This window comes from Cervus elaphus, chromosome 12 (assembly GCF_910594005.1).
Source record: "Cervus elaphus chromosome 12, mCerEla1.1, whole genome shotgun sequence".
In the NCBI taxonomy this organism is placed as follows: domain Eukaryota; kingdom Metazoa; phylum Chordata; class Mammalia; order Artiodactyla; family Cervidae; genus Cervus; species Cervus elaphus.
This window is the reverse complement of record NC_057826.1, coordinates 18,503,800-18,526,308: the sequence shown is the minus strand read 5'-3', so window position 1 is coordinate 18,526,308 and position 22,509 is coordinate 18,503,800. Positions and strand designations below refer to the sequence as shown.

The following is a 22,509-nucleotide window of genomic DNA, read 5'->3' as shown; positions in this document are numbered from 1 at the left end:
ATACTGGAGTGGGTTGCCATTCCCTTCTCCAGCAGGTATTTCCAACCGAGGGATCAAACCTGGATCTCCCACATTGCAGGCAGATTCTTTACCATCTGAGCCACTGGGAAGACCAAACTTTATCTGACCCTAAATGTCCATATATAATTGGGTTGATCTGTGGGTCTTCTATTCCATTCCACTGGTCTTTTTGTCCATACAGTTTTAATTTCAGAGGCATTATAGCAGGTCTTAATGTCCGGTAGGGCTAGACTCCCTTCATAAGGAGCCCTTCAAAGGGCTCCTTTGTTGTTTTTCAGTGTTTCAATGGCTATTCTTGCACTTTTTCCATATGAATTTTAGTATCAACTTGTCTAGTTCCATCAAAAAGGATGTTGGTGATTTTATTGGGTTTAAATCAAATTTATAAATTAACTTAGGAAGAACTGAAATCTTTACAATTTGAGTCATTCTATCCAAGATCACACCGTGTCTTCATTTGTTCAAATCTGCTTCTATGTCTTTTCAAAAGCATTTAAAAATTTTCTTTACTTAGGTTTTACGTACTTGCAGCTAAGTTTATTTCTAAGTATTTCTCCTTTTTTTGCTATTGTAAGTGGAGCATCTCTATCATAATGTCTTCTAACTGGTTATTATTTGTGCACATGAAGTCTATTAATTTCTATCTGATAATTTTATATATTGCTACCTTTAATGTTTGAGTTAGCTTTATTGTTGATTCTCTAGAGCTTCCCAGATATACTATAATAGTTTGTGAAATAGAGAAAAACTTTCTAATTTGTTACCATTCTTATACTTATTGTTATCTCTTACCTAGTTGCATTAGCTAGTATCTCTAGAATAATGAGTAGTAATAGCATTAGTGGGCATCCTTACCTGGTTCCTGATCTTAGAAATGCCTCTAGCATTTCTGCATTAAACAAGATAATGGTTTTAGTTCTAAGGTATAAAAAACTTATCATGTTAAGAAAGTATTCCACAATTTCTATTTTCTTGATCATGAATAGTTGTTGAATTCACTTCCTTATTTTGAAAACTGATAAAGGAAAAGAATCAAGTATTTATCCTGCTTTCTCTACAGAATCTATAGCTGAGGGTAACCAAATACAAAGGCTTGGAAAGTTTCTCTATAGAACTACTCCAGCTATTAAACAAAGAAGAAAAAATCATAGATTAAGAATATCACTATTTACAACCCCTGATAAAATAATCAATGTTTGAAGATCACCAACAGTTGCTACCTTCACAAAAAGAGAGATACCAGGTATTACGTACCTCCTGATGAAAGTATACACCACTATTTATTAAGTAGTCTTACTATTTTTATATGTTAGAGAGGCAGAGAAAAAGATAGAGAACCTGGATCTGATCAAGCCTCTAGCTCTAAGCACCACTGTATAAGAAATACAAGAGACAGAAGAAAATGTCAAACACAACCATAGGGATACAGTCAGTAAAATAAAATCATGGAAAACTCTATTGAACAAGTAAACTGATTTCTTTAACAAAAAATCAAGGCGGGGAAAAAGAGCAAAATGAAGGGAAACCCTATATATTAAAAGAAACTATAAAGACATACCAACAATCCATGGGCCTTATTTGAATCCCAATTCAAATAAGCCATAATAAAAACATTTAAAAACAACTTAAGATAATTAAAGCAATGTTTAAGACAATCAAGGCAATAGAAATATTAGCTGGATGTTCGATTATATTAAGTAATTGTTGATTTCTTAAATCTATGTTAATATTTTGGTTATTTTTGTTAAAAAGTAAATCCTTATGTTTCAACTTGTAAAAAATCTATTCACAATCTTTTAAAAAGTAGTCTTCATTCTTTTGACATATGTATAGAATATTGTCAGGTGAAATGATATTATGACTAGGATTATAATTTCATGCAAAAGAGGTGGCAACATTTACAGTACAGGAGTGGACATGTACTGATCATTGTTGAAGCTGGTGATGGGGTACACAAGTCTCATTATTTTCTCTATCTTTGTATATGTTTGAAATTTTCCATAAAAAAGTGGTTTTTTAAAAAAATTCTGCATTTATTATGCTTAATATTTAGACAAAAATGAGATGACACATTCTAGAATGTGGTGTAAAAAGCCAAGCACATCCCAACAGTAAGTGACGGGCACCATTGTCTATCACTGACCCCTTGAGGGCTGAAGGCCAGCAAGGCAGTCTCTGGCCATTACCTCCTGCACCTGTTTCTAAAGGCACAAAGAGGAGCCAAGGTCATTGTAGCACAAGGGTCCCAAGTGTCCTCAAGCAAAAGTCAAGGGGGGAAGGGTCCTGATGGATATTTTCCTCAGGAGTCCAGTGATGAGAATCCCACCTTCCTCTCCATCCTCAAAGGACTCCCAGCTCCTTGGGTTTCCCCTCCCATGCGGGAAACCCACACTCACATCATTCTCCGAGGTCCCACAGAGGATGCAGGACTTGCATTCTATGCACTGCCACTTGTAGGTCTTGACAGCCTCGGTCATGTTCAGGGTGAACTGCAGGCAGGTGGGGTGACCTGGAGGAAGCAGAAATGGCAGCATTAAGGCCAGAGGGTCTGACCTGTCACCCCCTCCACACCACATTATGCCTTACTTGGAGGGAGGGTGGGGTAGCATGTGTTGGGAAGCAAACTGGGGGCCTGGATGGGACCCTACCCGTCCTCTTCACCACCAGCCACAGTTACAGCAGATCAATGCCCAAAGAGAGGAGTGAGGAGTGAGGATCTCCCCTTTGCTGGGGAGAGATGTCATCCAAGTCCTCTTGCCCTAAGACCCACGTCCCCCCAGCAGTGTAACCAGTTGATGAGGACAGAAACTGGTAACCAGAGAGAATGAGAAAGGAAATCACACGGCACAAGGCAACGCTATGATAGAGTCAGCAGCATCATCTCCCCAGCATCAGTTGTGGTGGGAGCAACATAAGAGCTATTTGGAGCTGATCCTTCTGACCTACAAAGTTGTTCATGCTGCCTCGGGGCACAGGGGAAGAGACCAGAGAGAGCGTGTGAGGCTCCCGGGGCCAGAGCTGAGGGCACCAGAAGGCTCTGCACTGCCACCTAAAGCGTCCCTCCGTGCCCACGACCAGGGGACCAGCAGAGGTCCACACCCTGCACAGCACCAGGAGGGAGGCTGGAGAAGCAGAGCATCACTGCAAGGGTGTCCAGGTCGGACCTGAACTCTTCTCTTCATCCCAAATATCACGTTAGCCAAGCCAATAGCAAGAGCAGGGAGAGACATTAATGTGACCTTAGAGCACCCAGCCCCAGCGGTCCAACACCGGAGGCGTGGCCTGCAGGGCTGGTCTCTACCCTCAGTTACAGCTCACCCAAAAGACAGAGGCCAGCAGCAAGAGGACAACTGTGAGCCACAGAATGTGAAGCCTTTGACCTTCTGTTTGACAGGGACGGGAAACTTGGACGAGGTCCCCAGGTCACTCAGGACTGTGAATCAGAAGGCAGAGCACCCAGGGTGAAGCCCGTTACTGACACTGTCACAAAAGAATGGACAGTTTTGCCTGTTGTTGGGGGTTCACTGTCTCCAGAGCTCCCAATTCTGCCAAATCCACCATATCGTGCATTGCTTGGCCTCTATCACATGAGGGATTGTGAGCTTCCAAAAGAGAAGAGTACAGATGGGCCTCCAGTTAGAGGCAGTGGTAGAACTCTTCCACAGAGAGTCAAGATCCACGGGGTACCACCACTCCTCCGCAAAGTCACAACTCAGCAGGTGGCCCCCATTTGCTCTTTTCCATATCCTCACAAAGCTGGTTCCATCATGGTTCTTTGGGGGACATTCTGTCCATTCAATCAACAGACAAACCCTTCAGATCTGGGGCTCCAGCAACGCACACCAGACCGAGCTATCTCTGAGAGTGAGAGTGGGGACTCGTGTTGAGGGGAGCTGGGGACACTTCACAAACAGCAGGTGGGAGCATTGAGGAGAGGAGGAGCCTAAAAGCTTCTCTAGGGCTTCTCAGAGGCCATCCAAGGTAGAAACCCCCATGGCTCTGAACCGATAACTTTCTCAAAGCGACACCATACCAGTGACCCAGGGGAGAGAGAAACCTTACACTAAAAGCTTGGATGAACATCCAGCTGATATTCCTGATGGCATCTCAAATATCTAAGGACACTGGCCAGGGTTGTTCCCTATCCCGCTCTCTCACACTGGGATGGGAACAGGAGAGAATACACCAGCTTGAGATTCTGACTGATCTGTGCCATAGATGCCCATGTTCTTAGACAGGACACCCAGGAAGTTTGACGATTAATTCATGGAGCAGATACCTAGATTAGCAGGTTGTCATTGCCCAGTTCCACAGACTCAGTGTACACCTAGCCACATCCACCCAGCTTATAGTAACTATTCATGAACAAGGATTTATTGGACATCTGCTAGAGCAATCATGGTCCCAGACAGAAAAGATACACTGGTGAGCAAGACCACACACACCCCCACCTCCAGATGCCTCTAGTCTGGTCAGAGAGAACTCAAATTAATAAACTATACACATACCTATTTACCTACAGCTGTGTGGTAAGTGTCATGAAGGAAAATCATAATTGGCAATGAAAAATCACAGGAGGATCCTATCTAGTCTGAGATATCAAGGAAACCTTCTCTGAGAAAGATCTTGGAGTTGACACCTGGCAGGTGAGGAGGTTAGCTGCATGGGTGAGGGAGAGGATTCCATTGTGGAGGATGGTGCATGGAGCGGAAGGTACTGAGCAGTGGAGGAACTGGGCAAATTCAAAGGAAGGGAAAAGCCAGTTGGCAGAGGCTCGCAAGCAAAGCAGGAGGGGAGGCGGGTGAGAAGCACCCATAGAGAAGCTAGGGTCAGACAACCCGGGCACGTTATGCCCTTCGTTAAGGATTTGGGGCTTTAAAATCATTAAAGCCTTTTGGGCAAGGCAGTAACTAGATTACTCTGTGTGTGTTTCTAAGATTATTAGATTTTTCATTTTTTAAAAGTTTTATTGGAGTATTGTTACTCTACAGTGTTATGTTAGTTTCTGCTGTAAAGTGAATCAGCTGTACATTTACATATATCCCCTCTTTTTTGGATTTAAAAGAGCATTCCTTCAGCAACAGGGAATCTTTGGATGGTGAAGAAATTCTGAACCTTGATTGCAGTGGTAGTTATGTATGTGATAAGATTGCATAGAACAATACACATACATGTATAAACACATGTGTGTGAATATAAAACCAGTAACACAAATAAGGAGGTCAGTGATTTCATGGCTGTCAATCGCCTGGTTCATAGTGTACTGTGGTTCATAGCATACCTGGTTCATAGTGTTCTTACATACTCATAGAAGTACTATGGGTATGTAAGATGTTACCATTGGGGGAAACTGAGTGAAGGGTGCTTGGGACCTCTCAGTAATGTATTTTATAATTTTCTATGTAGTTATAATTATTTCAAAGTAAAAAGTTGAAAAGATCTTTTTAAATAAGGAAAACACACAAAAAAATTGTCATCAAAATAAGGAAAACACACCAAAAAAATGTCATCAGAGTGGGAGAAAGGAAAGAGCTGCTGTCAAAGGAAAGAATTGGGGGTGGAGGCAAAGGAAATATAAAGATGTAAGAATTGTTGCCAGGAAACTAATTTGAAGACAGATGCTGCTGGCAGGAGAAAGGCAAGCATGATGGAGGTGAAGATTTGAGAGGTATTAAAGAAATCATTGGCAGGACCCGACCATGATTTGAAGTTTCAGAGTGTGGGAAAGAGAGACGATGAGAAATAGCCTCAAGATTCTGACCTGAGAAAGGAGGTGGGCTGCAGTGAAACTTATGCAGATGAGGAAGACTATGGAAAGCATAGAGGGACCAAATGGAAGAGAGAAGCACTCTGTTTTGGGCAGGTTGAATTTGGGAAGTCTGTGAGATTTGGGCTGGAAATGTCAAGTGGATGAGGTCAAACACAGGGGTTTAGCGCTCAAAAGAGAAGTACAGACTAGACATATAAATTTAGAAGTTTTTGCAAAATGGGTGTGTTAATCGCTTGGTTGTGTCCAAGTCTTTGCAACCCCACCAGACTGTAACCCACCAGACTCCTCTGTCCATGGGATTCTGCAGGCAAGCATACTGGAGTGGGTAGCCATTCCCTTCTCCAGGGGATCTTCCCACCTCAGGGATCAAACACAGGTCCCCTGCATTGCAGGCAGATTCTTTATCATCTGAGCCAGCAGGGAAGTTTTGCTAAACAGGTGGTCATTGAAACCATGAGAATTAATGAAATTATCTAAGAAAAAAGGAAAGAAGAGAGAAAAAGATCTAGGACTGAGATTTAAAGAACTGTTTGAAGATCAAAATAAAGAACCAACAGAGGAAATTTGAAGGATGACCAGAGAGAGGTAAGACCAGCAAGTACGGGTCACAGTGGCCCAGAGGAGGAGAGGGTGGTCTGTTGGCTGTGTTGACTGCCAAGGTTCATGGGTTTGTCGTTGTTCAGTAAGGACCCTGAGTGAGGGCGTGTTGCCAGAGCACAGCAGAAGCCACGCTACTAATAATAACACCCTGAGCAGTGCCACCTTCCCTGGGAAGGAAGGTCAGCACGTTCCAGAGAGTGACCTGGAGCCCCACAGCCTGCTGGACGCCCCCAAGGGTGGGCGGTGGGGTCGGGGGTGCAAGCTTCAGGCAGCCGACCGTACTCCACAAGTATCTACTGAACGCCAACTCTGTTCAAGACCTCTGTGACCACTGCGCTGAGCTCTGAAGACATTTTCTAGAAAAGCTTTGGACCAGTGAACAGCAGCAAGTGGGCTTGAGAAAGTCCTGTTGGAAGTCCACCTTCCCCCACCCCCAAAAAATCCCATGGGCTTTTTCTGTGTTCCTGTCTTGAGACAGTCACTAGCCTCCTCGCTAAGACTTTAAACCCAAAGAATGGGAATGGATCTCACACAGCCTCCTCCCCGGGTAAAATGCAAGGCTCTGAGTCTGCTGGTCTACAGTCCATGGGGTTGCAAAGAGTCGGATACAACTGAGCTACTAACACTCTTTCACTTTCAGAGTCGCTTCAGCTCTGCCTGCAGAGCTCCTTCACTCAGAGCTCAGACTCGAGTGGGGGAGGAAAGGCAGGGATGCAACTTCTCAGCCCGGGAGGGTGAGGCACAAAGAGGTAAGTCACCCAAGCGGCCATTAGCGAGAGCAAACACTACACCCAGAACTAGATTCTGCTTTCTGCGCCACCAGAACAGTTGCCTGTCTGTGCCTATCTCTACAAACTGGAGAAGGCATCTCCCTGATACAACTACAAGGATAAGGCTTCTTCTCTACCATGGAAATGACTGGAATAATTGCACACTGTTGGACAAAACAAAAAGTTTCAAGGAAAACTACCAGAAGCCCATACCTAAGTTTGACTACTAGAATTCCTTATTTAGGTCAGGACAAATTTCTAAAATCTTTAGAAGTAAGTGGGTAACAGTCTTTCCAATTCAAAGTGATAGTCGCTCAGTCGTCTCCGACTCATTGTGACTCCATGGACTATGGAATTCTCCAGGCCAGAATACTGGAGTGGGTAGCCTTTCCCTTCTCCAGGGGATCTTCCCAATCCAGGGATTGAACCCAGGTCTCCCACATTGCAGGCAAGATTCTTTACCAGCTGAGCCACAAGGGAAGCCCTCAGTCATGTCCGACTCCTTGCGACCCAATGGACTGTAGCCCACCAGGCTCCTCCGTCCGTGGAATTCTGCAGGCCAGAATACTAGAGTGGGTAGCTGTACCCTTCTCCAGGGGATCTTTCCAACCCAGGGATTGAACCTGGGTCTCCTGCATCACAGGTGGATTCTTTACCAGCTGAGCCACCAGGGAAGCCCTTTCAATTCAAAGGTGGCACAAAATACAGGCACACTGGCAATAAAGCAATTTGTGGTCACTCACTACTTAAAGATTTCTGCCCTTATTTCTTTTGTAAAGTTAACAATCATTCTTTAATGTGCTTGCTTGGAAATCTGAATTTTCCATATTTCCAGTTTTCTTAAGGCAAGGAATACCTGCATTGCTTTTTAAATATCCTAGTGGAGTGAAGTCGCAAAGAGTCAGACATGACTGAACATGCATGTGTGTCCTAGTGGAGCGAAGGGGAAACATCCTTTCCCAGGTCCCCTGGGTAAGATGATTCAATGGGTCATTTATAAGATTCCAATTACCAAAATGGATTTAGAAAGTGGGGTGGTATGCATGAATCATCTTAGCCAGGTCATTAAAAACAGGGCCCTTCCTAAGTGTTCCTCCAAACTGGTTCTATCAGGAGGGTTCAATAAATCTACCCGCTTGTTTACTTGGTCCAGTGGTGAACTTGGCATGAAGAGACATTCTAAATCCAGCCCTGTGTTGTGCAAGTCACTTCAGTCACGTCCAACTCTTTGCGACCCCATGGACTGTAGCCGGTCAGGCTCCTCTGTCCATGGGATTCTCCAGGCAAGAATACTGGAGTGAATTGCTATGCCCTCTTTAGGGGATCTTCCTGACCCAAGGATCAAACCTGCATTTCTTATATTTCCTGCATTGGCAGGTGGCTTTTTTATTGCTAGTGCCACATGGGAAATCCTACCACCTTCCAAAACGGACATCAATCTTCCCTACAAGCTGAAACAGGGAATGTAACCCCTGGCCACCATGTTCAGAGACTTAGCTTCTGGACGGGAGTTTTAGACAACAGAGATTTGGCTTCAGGGTGCTATTTCAGCAGCTGGGTAGAAAACGGAAACTGGTGGGGTGTGAGAAGCTACTCAGAAAGAAGACTGTTCATGAAGTTGGTATGTACGAAATTACAGTCTCCCTAACTCAAGTGGAAAAAAGAAAGCAGGAGAGACTGTCACACAGAGTGAAGTAAGTCAGAAAGAGAAAAACAAATATCGTATACTAATGCTATGTGTGGAATCTAAGAAAAAAGGTATAGATTGTCTTATTTGCAAAATAGAAATAGACACACAGACATAGAGAACGAATTTATGGATACAAAGAGGAGAAAGAAGAGGTGGGATGAATTGGGAGATTGGCATTGACTTATATACACTATTGATACTATGTATAAAACATAATTAATGAGAACCAACAGTGTAGCTCAAAGAACGCTTCTCAGTGCTCTGCCGTGACCTAAGTGGGAAGGAAATCCAAAAAAGAGGGGATGTATGTATGTGTACAGGTGATTCACTTTGCTGGAGAAACTAATGCAACATTGTAAATCGACTGTACTCCAATAAAAAGTAATTTTTAAAAAGAGAGAGAAGGCAGGCATCTGAAAGCAGGAACTGCCCCCTGGCCCCCTGAAGGACACGTCTCATGTCTTTCCAGAGCCCGTGTGCATAGATGTGGAGAATGTTCCAGGGACAGTGAACAGGACTTGTACTTGAGTGATAAGGCACACAGATAAATATCCAGGCAAAACCAGTATTAGTTTATATTCACAGCTGCCTACTTCCACACATGCTCACACACAGCTACCCACACATATGGATATTTGCAACATTTTAGGGGTAAAAATATCTAAATATACCTTGTTGATTGAGTTCACATAACAATTGTGACTTAGACACTAACAGAAGTTACCAGTCAGTGTCACCCTTATAGGTACTCAGCACAGTGAGAGAAACACAGTTCATTTTCAACAAACCCTGGGCAAAAAGAAATCTACAAACTACTATGACATGTGTCTCTTACATTATGATCCTTATTAAAAGAGTTTTTTATTTCATTATTGCCAATATTTAATTTGCACTAGGCTAAGCCATATCACTGATTAAATTAGAGCTCCAGGAAAAAAAATTATCTCGCTAGGTATTTACTGAAAACATAAATAAAACAGATACAAATAACTGTGGAAGTAGCATGGTCTATTATTTATTCATTGTGAAATTATAAACACCCAATTATATTTTATTACCTTATTTATCAATGTTGAATTCTTAAAAACTCATTTCTTAGGAAAGGAAAACCTAAATACCCCTGGTTCTCAGGCAAGTAACTGCAAAATTCAAATTTGTGCTCCTCTGTCTCATGCCTGGTTTATAGAAATCATATTATGTAAAATATGTAGGATCAATTCCAACCTGAAATAGCACCAAAAACAAGTCTCCATAAGCATTCATTAGAAAATACTTTGGCTCAAATTTCTAGCAGTTCTCTATATTCATACACACATACAAGTTCTAATATTTACATATTGCAAAAATACGTAAGAAGCTTCAGCTATAAAGAATTCATGCACAGTGCAATCAAATTTGAATCATCCATGCTAAAGAGTAATTTGAGGAGAAAAAAATATTACTAGCTCACCGGGGGAAACCATCGCTCCATCAGACCCGTTCATTCCCTTATTCTCTCTCTCTCCTTCCCTGGCTGTCTCTCCCTTTGTCTCTTTCCCTCTGTCTCTTTCAATCCCCCTCCACTTTGAGACCCAGTTTGTCAAGAGGAGGGAATGAGGCTCTGAGTCTTTATACTTTGTCTGTAAAGGGGAATGGAGACTGACTCTGAGCAGTCAAGAATTCAAACTTTGTGCACATGTATTGTGACAAACTTTTACCCAGGCACTGCTTCCCCATACTTCTCCAGCCCTTCTTTGCAAACCTTCTGCAATGGTCTCAGGCTCACCTCTCATCTGCCCCAGATATTACTTCTAACACTAGGACATCTACAAATCGATGACCACAATGGCACTTCAGAGACATCTGCATGGCTCCCTTTTTGTCATCTTTTTGATGTCCTTCAACAAGGATGAAGAGGAGAAAGAGAGTAGAAAGGATAAAGACCAAATTAACAAAAACACACTCAAAATAAATGATGGTATAAGCTATGGCTACCTTTTGCTGGGCTAAAACACTACCATCAACAAGTTCAACCCATCTTAGAGGTCTGCTTATCCTCTCTCAAAGTTGTCAAACTCAAGACACACAAGTGCTACACAAGAGGCAAGCCATAGGGATTGCAACTTCAATCATTGTCATCAATAATCATGGAAAACACATTCATGCAAGAACATTAGCAGCACTTTGAATGGGCTAAACCACTAAGGGCTTCATGGTGTCGTTCTCAAATGGCCCTAGAAACTCCCCTAAGTTTTCATGGTCAAGTGTGGTCTGAGTAGTCTCATCTATAAACCTGCAGTTGGTCTTTGTAAAGCAAAGTCAGGGGGTGGGTCAGCCTTGACCTGGTTTTATATAACTTGCCTGACTGGCCCAGGTTGGGACCAAGGCACCGGAAAGATGTCAAGAACCACAGTAATGATCCCAGTGACTCCAATCAGTCACTGCAGCTGAGGACCAAGGGCAATTTATTCATTTGCTCATTCCTTCAACAGTATTTGATGACTAAATAAATATGGCAGGCACTCTTCTAGGCACTGGGGATACAGCAGTGGGAAAATCAAAACCTGCCGTCATGGAGCAAGTATCACAATTTGAGATATGATGCAGCATCTGAGTCCCTGAGACAAGTCACTTTGCCTCTAGCACATTAGTTTTCCAGTATATTAATGAAAGGATAGGACTCTGCTATCCACGAAGCTGTGACTGCCTATGCCACCCATCACTATTTTTAGAGATACTCTTGGTCCAAATTTTGTCCATCTGGTTGGACAAAACAAGCCTTCTAAAGTTTGCCAGCTGATACTCAGAGTGAAAGAAACTAAGAAGGAAATTTAAATAATCAGTTAGTTCTGCTATAATTTCTGGCAACTCTTCCACTGATATAGCCCACTCCTAGACAAATACCATGACAAAAAGCACAAGAAATCTAGACACTGAAAGCAGTCAGCTTTTCATTAATTATACCACCCAACCGATGCAATAAGTTGGGCCTGTACAAATGGACTGCCAGTGAATCTGCAGGTAGCAGAGGCCTTGGAAAAGGTTTCACCCATGAGCAATACTAGATCTGGGTTGAGCTGGTTGTGTAGCGGTGGGCAGATATTTCCAGGTAGGGAATGGAAGAAGAGAGTCACCAACACGAGCAACTCAGGTTTACCCTCCTTCTAAATCTTTAGCTGAAACTGTAGATTGTAGGCAATTGTCTGCCAAAGTGATGCTTGTCCCACAGCAGCGCGCGGAGGCCAGCCTGAATCATCCTCCAGAACACAACATCAGTTTCCACTGTGAATCTCTGACATTGGCTGTGCAGTTCAGACCTCTCTGGACATCATGAGGATCCAGCCATGGGCCCTAGCTAAAGATTCTGAACTTTCTTTGGAAAAGTAAACCTGAAGAAGAAATTGTTGTACAGAGCAGAGATCCTAAAATCTTCCTGTAGGATTTTATGGCATCACTGATGGTAGTAGCAGAAAAGAGCAGTGATTAATCAACACTTGATTTGCCTGTGATCCTCCAACTGCAGATCTTCCATGAATCAGAAGATGGATTCATGGGTGGTCTAAGTTTTTGAGTTATCTAAGGAAATTTGAGATGGCATTCCAATTTCTTCTTTCAAAAATATTTCAGATCTGTATCAAGTCAAAAGAAAAATGATGCTTCCTTGCTTTTCTGGCCTTTTCTATGTGAGACTGGCAAGCAATCATAGACATGCCTAGAAATAGAAGACTTAGAGTGTGTCCATGACACTACTTTGTCTTACATTTTGCTTTTTGAACCATTTTTCAGTCTAATTTTGAGGGTTCTTCTGACCTAGCAATTCACTTCATTGTGATGAGGTTTGTACAGAAAAATAGTTCTACTGAATCTGACCAAATTCACTGAGTACTTACGCCTTCCAGGAACTGTACTGGGTGCTGAAGTTTCAAACATGAATGAGGCATGGAGCCTGCCTTGAGGAGCTCAGGTTCGGGAGGTATGGCTGGCAGTCTCTGAGATGACTATCAGCAATCTCGCTCTCCTGCTCTTCATAAGCATATGTAATTCTCTCTCCTTGAGGGTGGGTTGGACATACTGATTCACCTCTAGCAAGTATAGTATGACCAAAGTGATAGGATATCACTTCTAATATTAAGTTTCATCTTTGACACTCTGTCCTGTGCTTGCTCACTCATTTGCTCTCAGGGAAGTCAGCTTCTGTGTTGTGAGATGCCCTTGAAGAGGTTTCAGTCCAATAACCTGGGAGGAAATGAATCCTGCCAAAAACCATGTGAGTGAACTTAGAAGTGGATCCTCTCCCAGTTAAGCCTTCAGATGAGACCATAGCCCTGGATGACAATTTGACTGCAGCTTCACAAGATACCTTTATCCAAAGGCACTCAGCTTAAACTACACCTAGATTTCTAACCCAGACTAACTATGAGATAATAAATATTTATGTTTTCAACCATTACATTTCAGAGTAATTTGCTATACAGCACCAGATAACTATTATAAGTTTATATGTATATATGTTATATACATATATTACATATATATATATATATATATATATATATATAAATGGCTATGTGCTATGCTGTGCTAAGTCGCTTCAGCTGTGTCCAACTCTTTGCGACCCTATGGACCATAGGCTGCCAGGCTCCTCTGTCCATGGGATTCTCTAGGCAAGTATACTGGAGTGGGTTGCCATGCCCTCCTCCAGGGGATCTTCCCGACCCAGGTATCAAACTTGTGTCTCTTAAGTCTCCTGCATTGGCAGGCAGGTTCTTTACTGCTAGTGCCACCTGGGAAGCCCATTAAGGATTATAATACAATTCAATAAGTACTATAATAGGGGAAGAAAGGAGTAGCAGTAAATAATGGGGAGCTTGGGGAATGTCACTGAGAGGAGGTAGCATTTAAGCTGGGCCTTGAAGTATGAATAGGAGTTTTCTAAGAAAAAGAATAAAGAGAATTACAGGGAAAGGAAATTGCAAGAAATTTAAAGTGCATGGTTCATCCATGCAAAGCAGAGTAGCTCAAGAGGAACAGGGGAAAAGGGAAATGGCAAAAGATGATGCTAGAGAGGTAACAGGAAAGATTGTGAAGGGCCCCTTATATAGATATACAAATCTGAATGTGACCCTGTAAGCAGTGAGAAATCCTCAGAGTTTTTTAAGCAGGGACCTGATTTGCCTGTACCCATGCTTTAGAGAAGCCACGGGCTTCCCAGGTGGCATTAGTGGTAAAGAAGAAGCCTGCCAATACAGGAAACATAAGAGACACAGGTTCAATATCTGGGTTGGGAAGATCCCCTTGAGAAGGAAATGGCAACCTACTCCAGTATTCTTGCCTGGAGAATCCCATGGACTGAAGCAACTTAGCACACCTGGTTTAGAGAGATGATTCTGGTGGTAGGACAGAGGGTAGACACAGGGGAGACATCTCCAGTCACAACATCCATTTATTCAAAAAGTTTTTATTGAACACTTACAATGTGCCAGGCACTATGGGAGGTGCCAAGCAGAGAGTAACACAAACAAAAGCTCCTTCTCCTATGCAGCTTATGTTCTAGTAGGGGCACTAGCCCAGGACCAGCCTAGAAACAGTGGTGATAAATGTAGGAAACACTTGAGAGGCAGGATTAGTCAATGGGGTGTGATACCTGCCTAGAAATGATGTGAGCAAAAGGGAGAAGTAAAAAGTGACACTGAGATTCTTAGATTGGGGCACAGAGTAAATGATAACCCTGTTAGCTGAGAAGGAGGAAGCAGGCTTGCAGAGAGTAACAACAGATTCGATGTTGGCATATTGTATTTGTTGTAATGAGATAGTCAGTGGAGTTGTCCATGGGTGGGTGAGAAAACACAGGGCTACACTCAGGAGAGAGGACCAGGCTGGAGATATAGATTTAGGAATCATCAGAGGTGGGTGGTAGACGAAGCCTTGGCACTTAGTGAGACACTCAGGGAGAGATTGCGCTGTGCTCAGTCGCTTAGTCAGGTCCAACTCTGCGACCCCATGGACTGTAGCCCACCAGGCTCCTATGTCCCTGGGGATTCTCCAGGCAAGAATACTGGAGTGGGTTGCCATGCTGTTCTTCAGCGGATTTTCCCAACCCAGGGATCTAATCCAGGTCTCCCACATTGCAGGCAGATTCTTTACCATCTGAGCTACCAGGGAAGCCCAAGAATACTGAAGTGGGTAGCCTATCCCTTCTCCAGGGCATCTTCCCAACCCAGGGATTGAACCCAGGTCTCCTGCATTGCAGGTGGATTCTTTACCATCTGAGCTACCAGGGAAGCCCAAGAATACTGGAGTGGGTAGCCTATCCCTTCTCCAGGGGATCTTCCAGACCCAGGAATCAAACCAGGGTCTTCTGCATTGTAGGCGGATTCTTTACCAGCTAAGCTACCAGGGAAGCCCCAGGGAGAGGCTACAGAGTGAAAAATTAAAAGTTGGGAATAGTGGAGAGGGTAACCACTGGAACTGAAGTCATGAAAGGGCATCAGGAAGAGAACTCAGTGAGAAAGACTGAGACAATGGAGTCACAAAATGAGAAGAACCTGGAGAAAGACCTTCATGGCATCCAAGGAAGAGGATGGGATGGCCACTGACATCAAGGGAGAGGTTCAGTAAGAAAATAACTGAGTATTACACTGTGAGTCGGTGCTGAATAGAACTGCGTAAAGTGATCCCCAGGAGTAGTGGACCCTTATCCCTCTCTGGATGACTGGGTGGTTTCAGCATTGCAGAGAGAAGAATTCATCAGTAGATAATCTCACAACATGCTTCTCCTTCCATAGGCTTTGTCCATCAAGCTAAGTTTATGCTGTTTATGTGCAAACACCATATAAAAATGTCTTAGGGTATTGCCTTTATCTGATGCCATTCATTGACAGCAGGGGTCAATTTTTGATGTAGATTCCATGGCCAAAGTAAGGCCCTGCTAGAATCACTTTCCATCTGTGCCCTAGGAGATGCATCCAGTCTCTGGAAGCCAGTTCACTCCTCCTGACCTTGGATTGAAACTCTTCAGTCCCAGGTGTCAGAACCCTGCCTGCAAGGCTGGGGCAGATCCTGGAGGAAGCTTCAGAATCTGGTCAAGTGGCCGTGCGTGTTCTCTAAGAATGATCAGATCCAGGAGGGCTGCTGGCGCCGCAGGCAGGAGAGTGACTCTGCAAGTCAGACTGAGCAGTGGGGAGGATGGAAATGATCGCCAGGCAATAGTTGGTGACTATGGTGCTTTTTAAAAATACCCTCAAGTTCTTCGATCCTCCCCTTTTCAAGAGATGAAGGCTATTCCCCAATCTCTGAACGTGGGCTGACTTGTTTGAACAGATACAGTAAAAAGGAAGTGACAATATGCAACTTTGGAGGCTATATAATAAAAAGGCACTCAGGTTTCTCTTTCTCATTCTCTCTCTCTCTCCATCCCTCCCACCCCACCTCCTTCTTCCCTCTGTCCCTCTCTCCCTCTCCCTCCTTGGTAAAAAAGTCAGCCGCTACCTTATGAGCAGCGCTATGGAAAGGTCCACATGACAAGGAATTAAGAGCAGCCTCTGACCATCAGCCAGTAAGGAACTGAGGCCCCCAGTCCAATAGCCTGAAATGAGCTGAGCCCTACCAACATCATGTGAGCAGGCCTGGAGCAACTCCTTTAACCCCGGTCAAGCCCGGAGATGACCACAGCCCCATCCAACATCATGACCACCACCTCCTGAGAGAACGTACCCTTACCACCCAGCTGAGCCACCCCTAGATTCCTGGTCCTCACAAGCTATGACACAATAAATGCTTGTTGTTCTAAGCTACTGCACTGGGGGGTTACACAGGTCACAGATAACTAAAGCAGTGACAAAGGAGAAACAGTAAGAGGTCTGTGGGAAGGCTCTAGAAAACCAGGTACTTGACAGGACTCCCACTTAGGCAAGTCCCTGCCACAGAAGGGCTAACGCTGGCCTGAACAAGGAAGGGCAGAAGTGGGGTCTGGGGTCTTATCTCACTTCTCTTCCATGTAGGGCTGTTCCTTTTTAAATGAATCGTCTTCAAAAGAGCGGATACTAAAAACGAAGACAGTTTATGCAACAGTTTGAGGGTGACTAAAAAAAGAAGTGAATAGGTGTGAAACCTCACTCTGCAACAAGAGCAGGTCTGCAGCTTCCGGGGCCCAACGTGTCTGCTCGGTGTGGGCCGGAGAGGGACTCTCCACCAGAGAGGCTGCCATCTTGGCCTCTGGGCTTGACCTCTAGGCCTGTCTCACCCTCACCCGGCTCCATCCTCCTTCCACCTTCCTGAGCCCCTCTCTCACTTCCAACAAGCTTTCCATGTAGGTTCCCTGGAGCAAGGACTCCCCTGCCCTCACTCCCCACCATATTAGAAAGCCAGAGACTCCCCGGAAGTTCCACAAACTGATACGAGCAGAACAGCCAGCCACCTATAGCCTGTGCGTGGGCTAAAGAAAGCAAGCTTAGACATCTTAATGATAATTCTCATAACGTTTTCAAGTAAACACCTTTCTACTCAATGGTCTCCTTGGATTCCCCACAAGGATTGTGTGAGGCAGGCAGGACAGATACAAATATGCCTGATTTACAGGTGAGGAAACTGAGGCTCAGAACGGCTCAGGCAGACAGCAAGTCGTGGAGCCAGGGCTAGAAGCCATGTCCTCACACGCTTGTCCTTTGGACTCTTTCCTTCCCTCCTCCGCCCCGCACGGTGGTCACCCAACACAGTCAACACAAGTGTGGTGGCCCAGCTTGAGTTCAGCTCCATACTTGGAGCTGTTAAATCTGACAGCACATCCCCCTTTTACTCACAAGAAGCTGCCTAAGGCACTGTCAGGTCGGTCACTGAGTTCCTCTTTGCCTCAGTCTCCTCAGTTGTTGCCACAGAAAGGGGACTATTTGTTCCCAAAGACCTTTCTGGGCCTCACTGTTCCATGCCTCATGCGAAATCCCTCAGGAAGCAGGCCTGCTCACACAAGCCAGGCATTGAGTCCTCACCATCTGGCAGTGGCTGATCCTGGAAAACCCTGGGGAAGACTTGCTGTGGAGTGAGCCAGTCCAGCCCACGCCAAGAGGGCCTGGAGGCTGCAGGAAACCTGTGGACATTATTAGGCTTCAGCACCTGAGAATCTCAACAGAGGTCCCCTGACCTCATTGGCCACACCTCCTCTGCCAGAGGCTGGGGTGAGGAGGTGTCCTTCCCTTCTTCCCAGCACACCATCCCACGCAGCCTTGCTGGGCCAGTTAACCCACAGGGAGCTACCTGGATGGACAGCCCATCACCACCTCCCTGGGTGGAGCCTCCGAGAGGAACACACAAAGATGTCTGGCATCCAAAGCCAATTTCACATCAGCCCCAGACACCTCTATTGTGCTGTCAGTCAAGAAAGGATAGGAATGCTCCTTACTCACCTTATTTAGAAGAACAAGAGAGCAGAAAAGGCCCCCCTTTTGCATTCACCAGACTGCATCACAGTCAAGACACCTACAACCCTACCTCCCCACTCTGAAGCCACAACAAATGTTCACCAACTCATCATTTTCTCTCTTCACCCCCCATTTCCTCCATGTCACTAATCTGCTCTCCAAGTTGTGATGGCAGGAGAATGAAAAATGAGGGTGATGGTGGTGAGAACCAGGTTCCCTGAAGCTTCTCGCCCAGGCTCCTTGAAAGCCCCTGAGGTCCCTGATATCCTTCAACATCCTCAACAAGAAGGAAACAAAAATCACACAGAACCAACCCTACTTAATGGAGAAGCATCCTCAGTTTCCATGGGAGTATGGCAAAACCCAGCACCATCTGTCTGGCCTTGCGTTAACTCAGCATTTGCTTCCAACCCCCAACACAAAGGCAGCACCAGCTCTGTACTCATCCTGCATCTTTGGGGGGCACTCAGTCCAACTCAGAGATCATTTTCCAGCAGCCAAATTCTCATCTTAAGATTAATCTGACTTTTCCTTACAATCAAACAACTATTTATCCAACAAATTCATGAATGAGAATTGATCTCGTCATTTATTTAGAAAGCTAGAGGGGTTGGTTTTGCATGGGCTTTATTTTTTTCCTCCGGATAAATTAAGGAGTTAAGCTAGAACAAGAGGAAGCAAATCAATGGCTATTTCCAGTGACCAGCATCTGTCTTCAGATTTAATAGAAATGATGCCCTAAGACACATAGCTTATTCAGTTTATGGGTATTCAAAACTACCCATCGATATTAGAGTAATGCAAAAGGAGAGCCCTTCCTGGTTGCAAATGTAGACAACAGCCTCGCAAGCATTTGAAGATTCACAAAGTTCTTCTGGTTAGATGGTGATCAACACCGTTCCACAACCAGTGGAATTAAGGACTGAGTATCTCTAAAATGGCTCTGGTTCACCTGAGGAATAGGTATGAGGGGATATTCATCACCAGAAATCTGACCTCCCTTCTGAGAGAGCTAAATAGGTGGCACCATTCCATCTCATGCTGACAGCAGACATCATTAATCAGTGCAACATTCTCTTCACCACACTGACAGCAGACATCATTAATCAATGCAACATTCTCTTCACTCTTCACGCTGAGACCTTGGCTCCTTCTCCAGTCCACCATGACCGGCCCGTGAGTTCTCATGCAGGAAGAAACCTAGCTGCTACCTCTGAGCGGGAAGCTATTAAGCTTAATAGGTTAAAAGTCTCATGTGAGAATTAACGATTTGCACCTTCAGGAAGTCACCAGCTATTTAACTCCTATTTCCCTTTCTGTGAGTCAGAGACCCCAATCAAAACCACTAAGACCACAAACCAGATGGTGGCCTTGTTCTGTGGTTGGACTAACAGACAGTATTCCTACTGTCACATGCTTCTGTGTGCACAGAAAATCATCGGAAAGACCCTTTCTAAACAGAAAAAGTTTTAAGAGTAGTTCATATTTGTTTTTTCTACTTCATCAGTTATGAGGTACCAACCCACCCCTCCTTAAATAATTCCAGCCTCTCTCATGCTCACAGTGGGAAGTAAGCTCCTTAGAGTCACAAGCCTCTTTGCTGCCTGGTCACAACTGCCTTCTTTAGATTCGTCTTCTTTCCTGACCGCTGACCCAGACCACGTCTACACCCTCTGTGACAGTCTCACAGAAAAGTACTTGCTGTCACCCTCCCTTTCCCCACCCCCACCCTCCAAACCCCCTTCTCTCTTTGCATTTCACACTTGTGCACACAGAGGTCTCTCTGACTCATCCCTCAACTCCCATTCACACCAAACCTGTCAAGCAAGTAGTCTATACTCTGGTTACAAGAAATGTAGTCACATGGACCAGGGGTATGAGAATCACCTGGGGGCTTGTTAGAAACACCCACCCCAGACCTATGAACCTAAAAGCTGCATTTTCACAAGATGCACTGCCCTAAACTCACTCCCTCCTTTCCTGGGAAACCCCACCCAATCTTCTTTCTACTCTGACTCCCCTCCCTACCTCTCCATCAACAAGACTCTCACTGAATGAGTGACTCCATCCATTCACATATAAATAAAAGGATCCATGAAATATGACTTCCCCTTGTGCCCACTCTAGGAACTTCCATTCAGCCTTCAAGTCCAGCCCAAATAGTCCACTTCTGGGAAGACATTTCTGCTCTCCAATGCAGACAAGGAAACCAAACAGCTGAGAGGAGGCTGGGCAAACTGCCCAAGCATACCCAGTGCACCTGTTTTGTGCCATCTTTAAGAATGACAGCAGAAAGACTGCTCACGACTGCCCCAGAAGCACCCCATTGCCACTGTAAAGGGCAGAACTCCGCGGCTGAGATGGGTATGGCAAGTCAGAAGTTGCTTTGTGGATAAGGCCCCAAGTGGGCTAATCTAAACCAGGCTACCTTGTTGAGGTTCTTATCCATCGGGCTCTCTATCCAGTCTCTCAATCTCCTTGAAGATCATAGTCTGCTCCCCTTCTTCAACACACATCCCGAGAACCCACCTCTTTCACTCTCCTGTCCTCAGGGAGAATTTTTCCTTTTCCTTTGGAGAACAAAGACCTCAGAGAGGACATATTGGTTGCTGGCCCACCCAATTCCTCAGGCCACCGCAAGGCCATTCTACTGACCCAGGGGCTCTCCAGCTTCAGAGTACCCTGGAGAGGGCTTAAACATGCAGACCCTGAGGCTGGGTCCTTGGGCTGCACTAGATGACCCTCTGCTTCCTAGATTCTCCCTGAGGCTCCTGCACACAGCAAGCTATGCCATGATGCAGGCGTGCAGGGCCATGGGCAAGTTTACTGGCTGCTCTGACCTTGAGTCCATCTAGGTCAAATGAGGGCTCCAAAATCTTTCCTGCCCACCTTATCTTTCTATTTTGAGGACCACAGTGATAGGGTATGTGCTCCTGCTTTGCTAAAACGGAAAACACTCTTTCCCAAGGCAAGGTTTTCCCACTCTTCAGCTTTGTCTTGGCACTAACAAATAAACCTCTATTCCCATTCCCAGAAACTCTGTATTTCTCTCAACCTCAGAGCCTACTGTCAACATACTCTTAAGTGTTTCAGGCAGTCCTGTGATTGTTGGATACAAAGGACATCAATTCATACTGGCCAGTGTCCAGACATAAGCTGTCTTCCCGAGAGCAGTTCTGTTTGCCACCGACCTGGGGGTCTTGTGCATAAACAGGAGGCCTTAGCCTCCTCCCAGCAGCCAGAGAAAGACAACACACACTCCGTCTCCAAGATAAGGCCTTTCAGACAGCAACACACTTAGAATATCTCCTTTGTGTGTTAATGAGAACAAACACAAGTGCCCATCCCAGTGTCTGTGGGACTGATCTGACTGGGGTAGAAAAGACACAAGATATCGTTTCCACTGTGTCATCATGAATCATTGAGGATCTTTGCAGCCTAATTAAACTGGACTTATTAAAAGATGAGTGACTCCAACAGCCCCAGAACAAGCAGTGCTTTTCACCATTTACTATTTTAGTGTTTTTTCAATTATTTTTAAGAGGGATATACCTGAGCTAAAATCAAAAGAGCACAGCTAGTAATAACCAGCTTGGTTCTAACTTACTGAGGATGCCATCAGTTCATGGGTCACGGGTGCCAACACATTGACTTCACACTTCGTACCACTTATCATCCTCTAGGTCACCACTTCTCATAAGCCCATAGCCATCGACTCCATATCCATCCCTGAAAGCACACCCTTGCATCTACCTGCTCATCCTTTCTCCCTCTCCCCTATTCACCCTAACTCCAGATAAGCGCAACCCTCCACAGTCTCCATGCTGAACCCAGGTATAGAAAATCACACCACTGAGCTAACCAGTCTATACCGAGTGATGACCACTAAACTTGGCAAACCATTCTCCCACATTGTTCCAGCTTCTCAAATCTCCCAGACCTCATGGCCCTTCCTCACACTCTTCTTGTTGACTTATACATGGAAAAAAAATACATAAGTAATAAGAATAAAACTTTCTCATCTTCTCCATGTGCTTCCACCCACCGCCTAGCCCCTGTGCCCCTATACTTGTCTTCCTCTTGATACCAGGAACAACTCTCCCAGCTCCTACTTGTTCCTGGAGCCCGACTTCTCACACCTTCCTGGGAACTTTATTCCTTCTATAATTCCCTCTTGAAACATCAATTTCTTTCTTTCTAGTCAATCGTTCTGCCAGCATACAAATATGCAGGAAGAACGGGGAGGGGGGAAATAAAAAAGAAGAA

At 44.8% G+C, this 22,509-nt stretch overlaps 1 protein-coding gene across 4 annotated transcripts in view; it reads right to left on the bottom strand.

The window, feature by feature from the left end:
• The window catches only part of DPF3 (double PHD fingers 3), a 303,432-nt gene that overhangs the window by 29,571 nt on the left and 251,352 nt on the right, over positions 1-22,509 (bottom strand). For all 4 annotated transcript variants that reach the window (XR_006343955.1, XM_043919911.1, XM_043919909.1 and 1 more), the window contains exon 9: positions 2,418-2,530. Coding sequence is in view for 3 of the 4 variants with exons in the window: in XM_043919911.1 (XP_043775846.1) it covers positions 2,418-2,530 (113 nt within the window). In the remaining variant the exon portion in view is untranslated. The remainder of the gene's footprint in view (positions 1-2,417; positions 2,531-22,509) is intronic.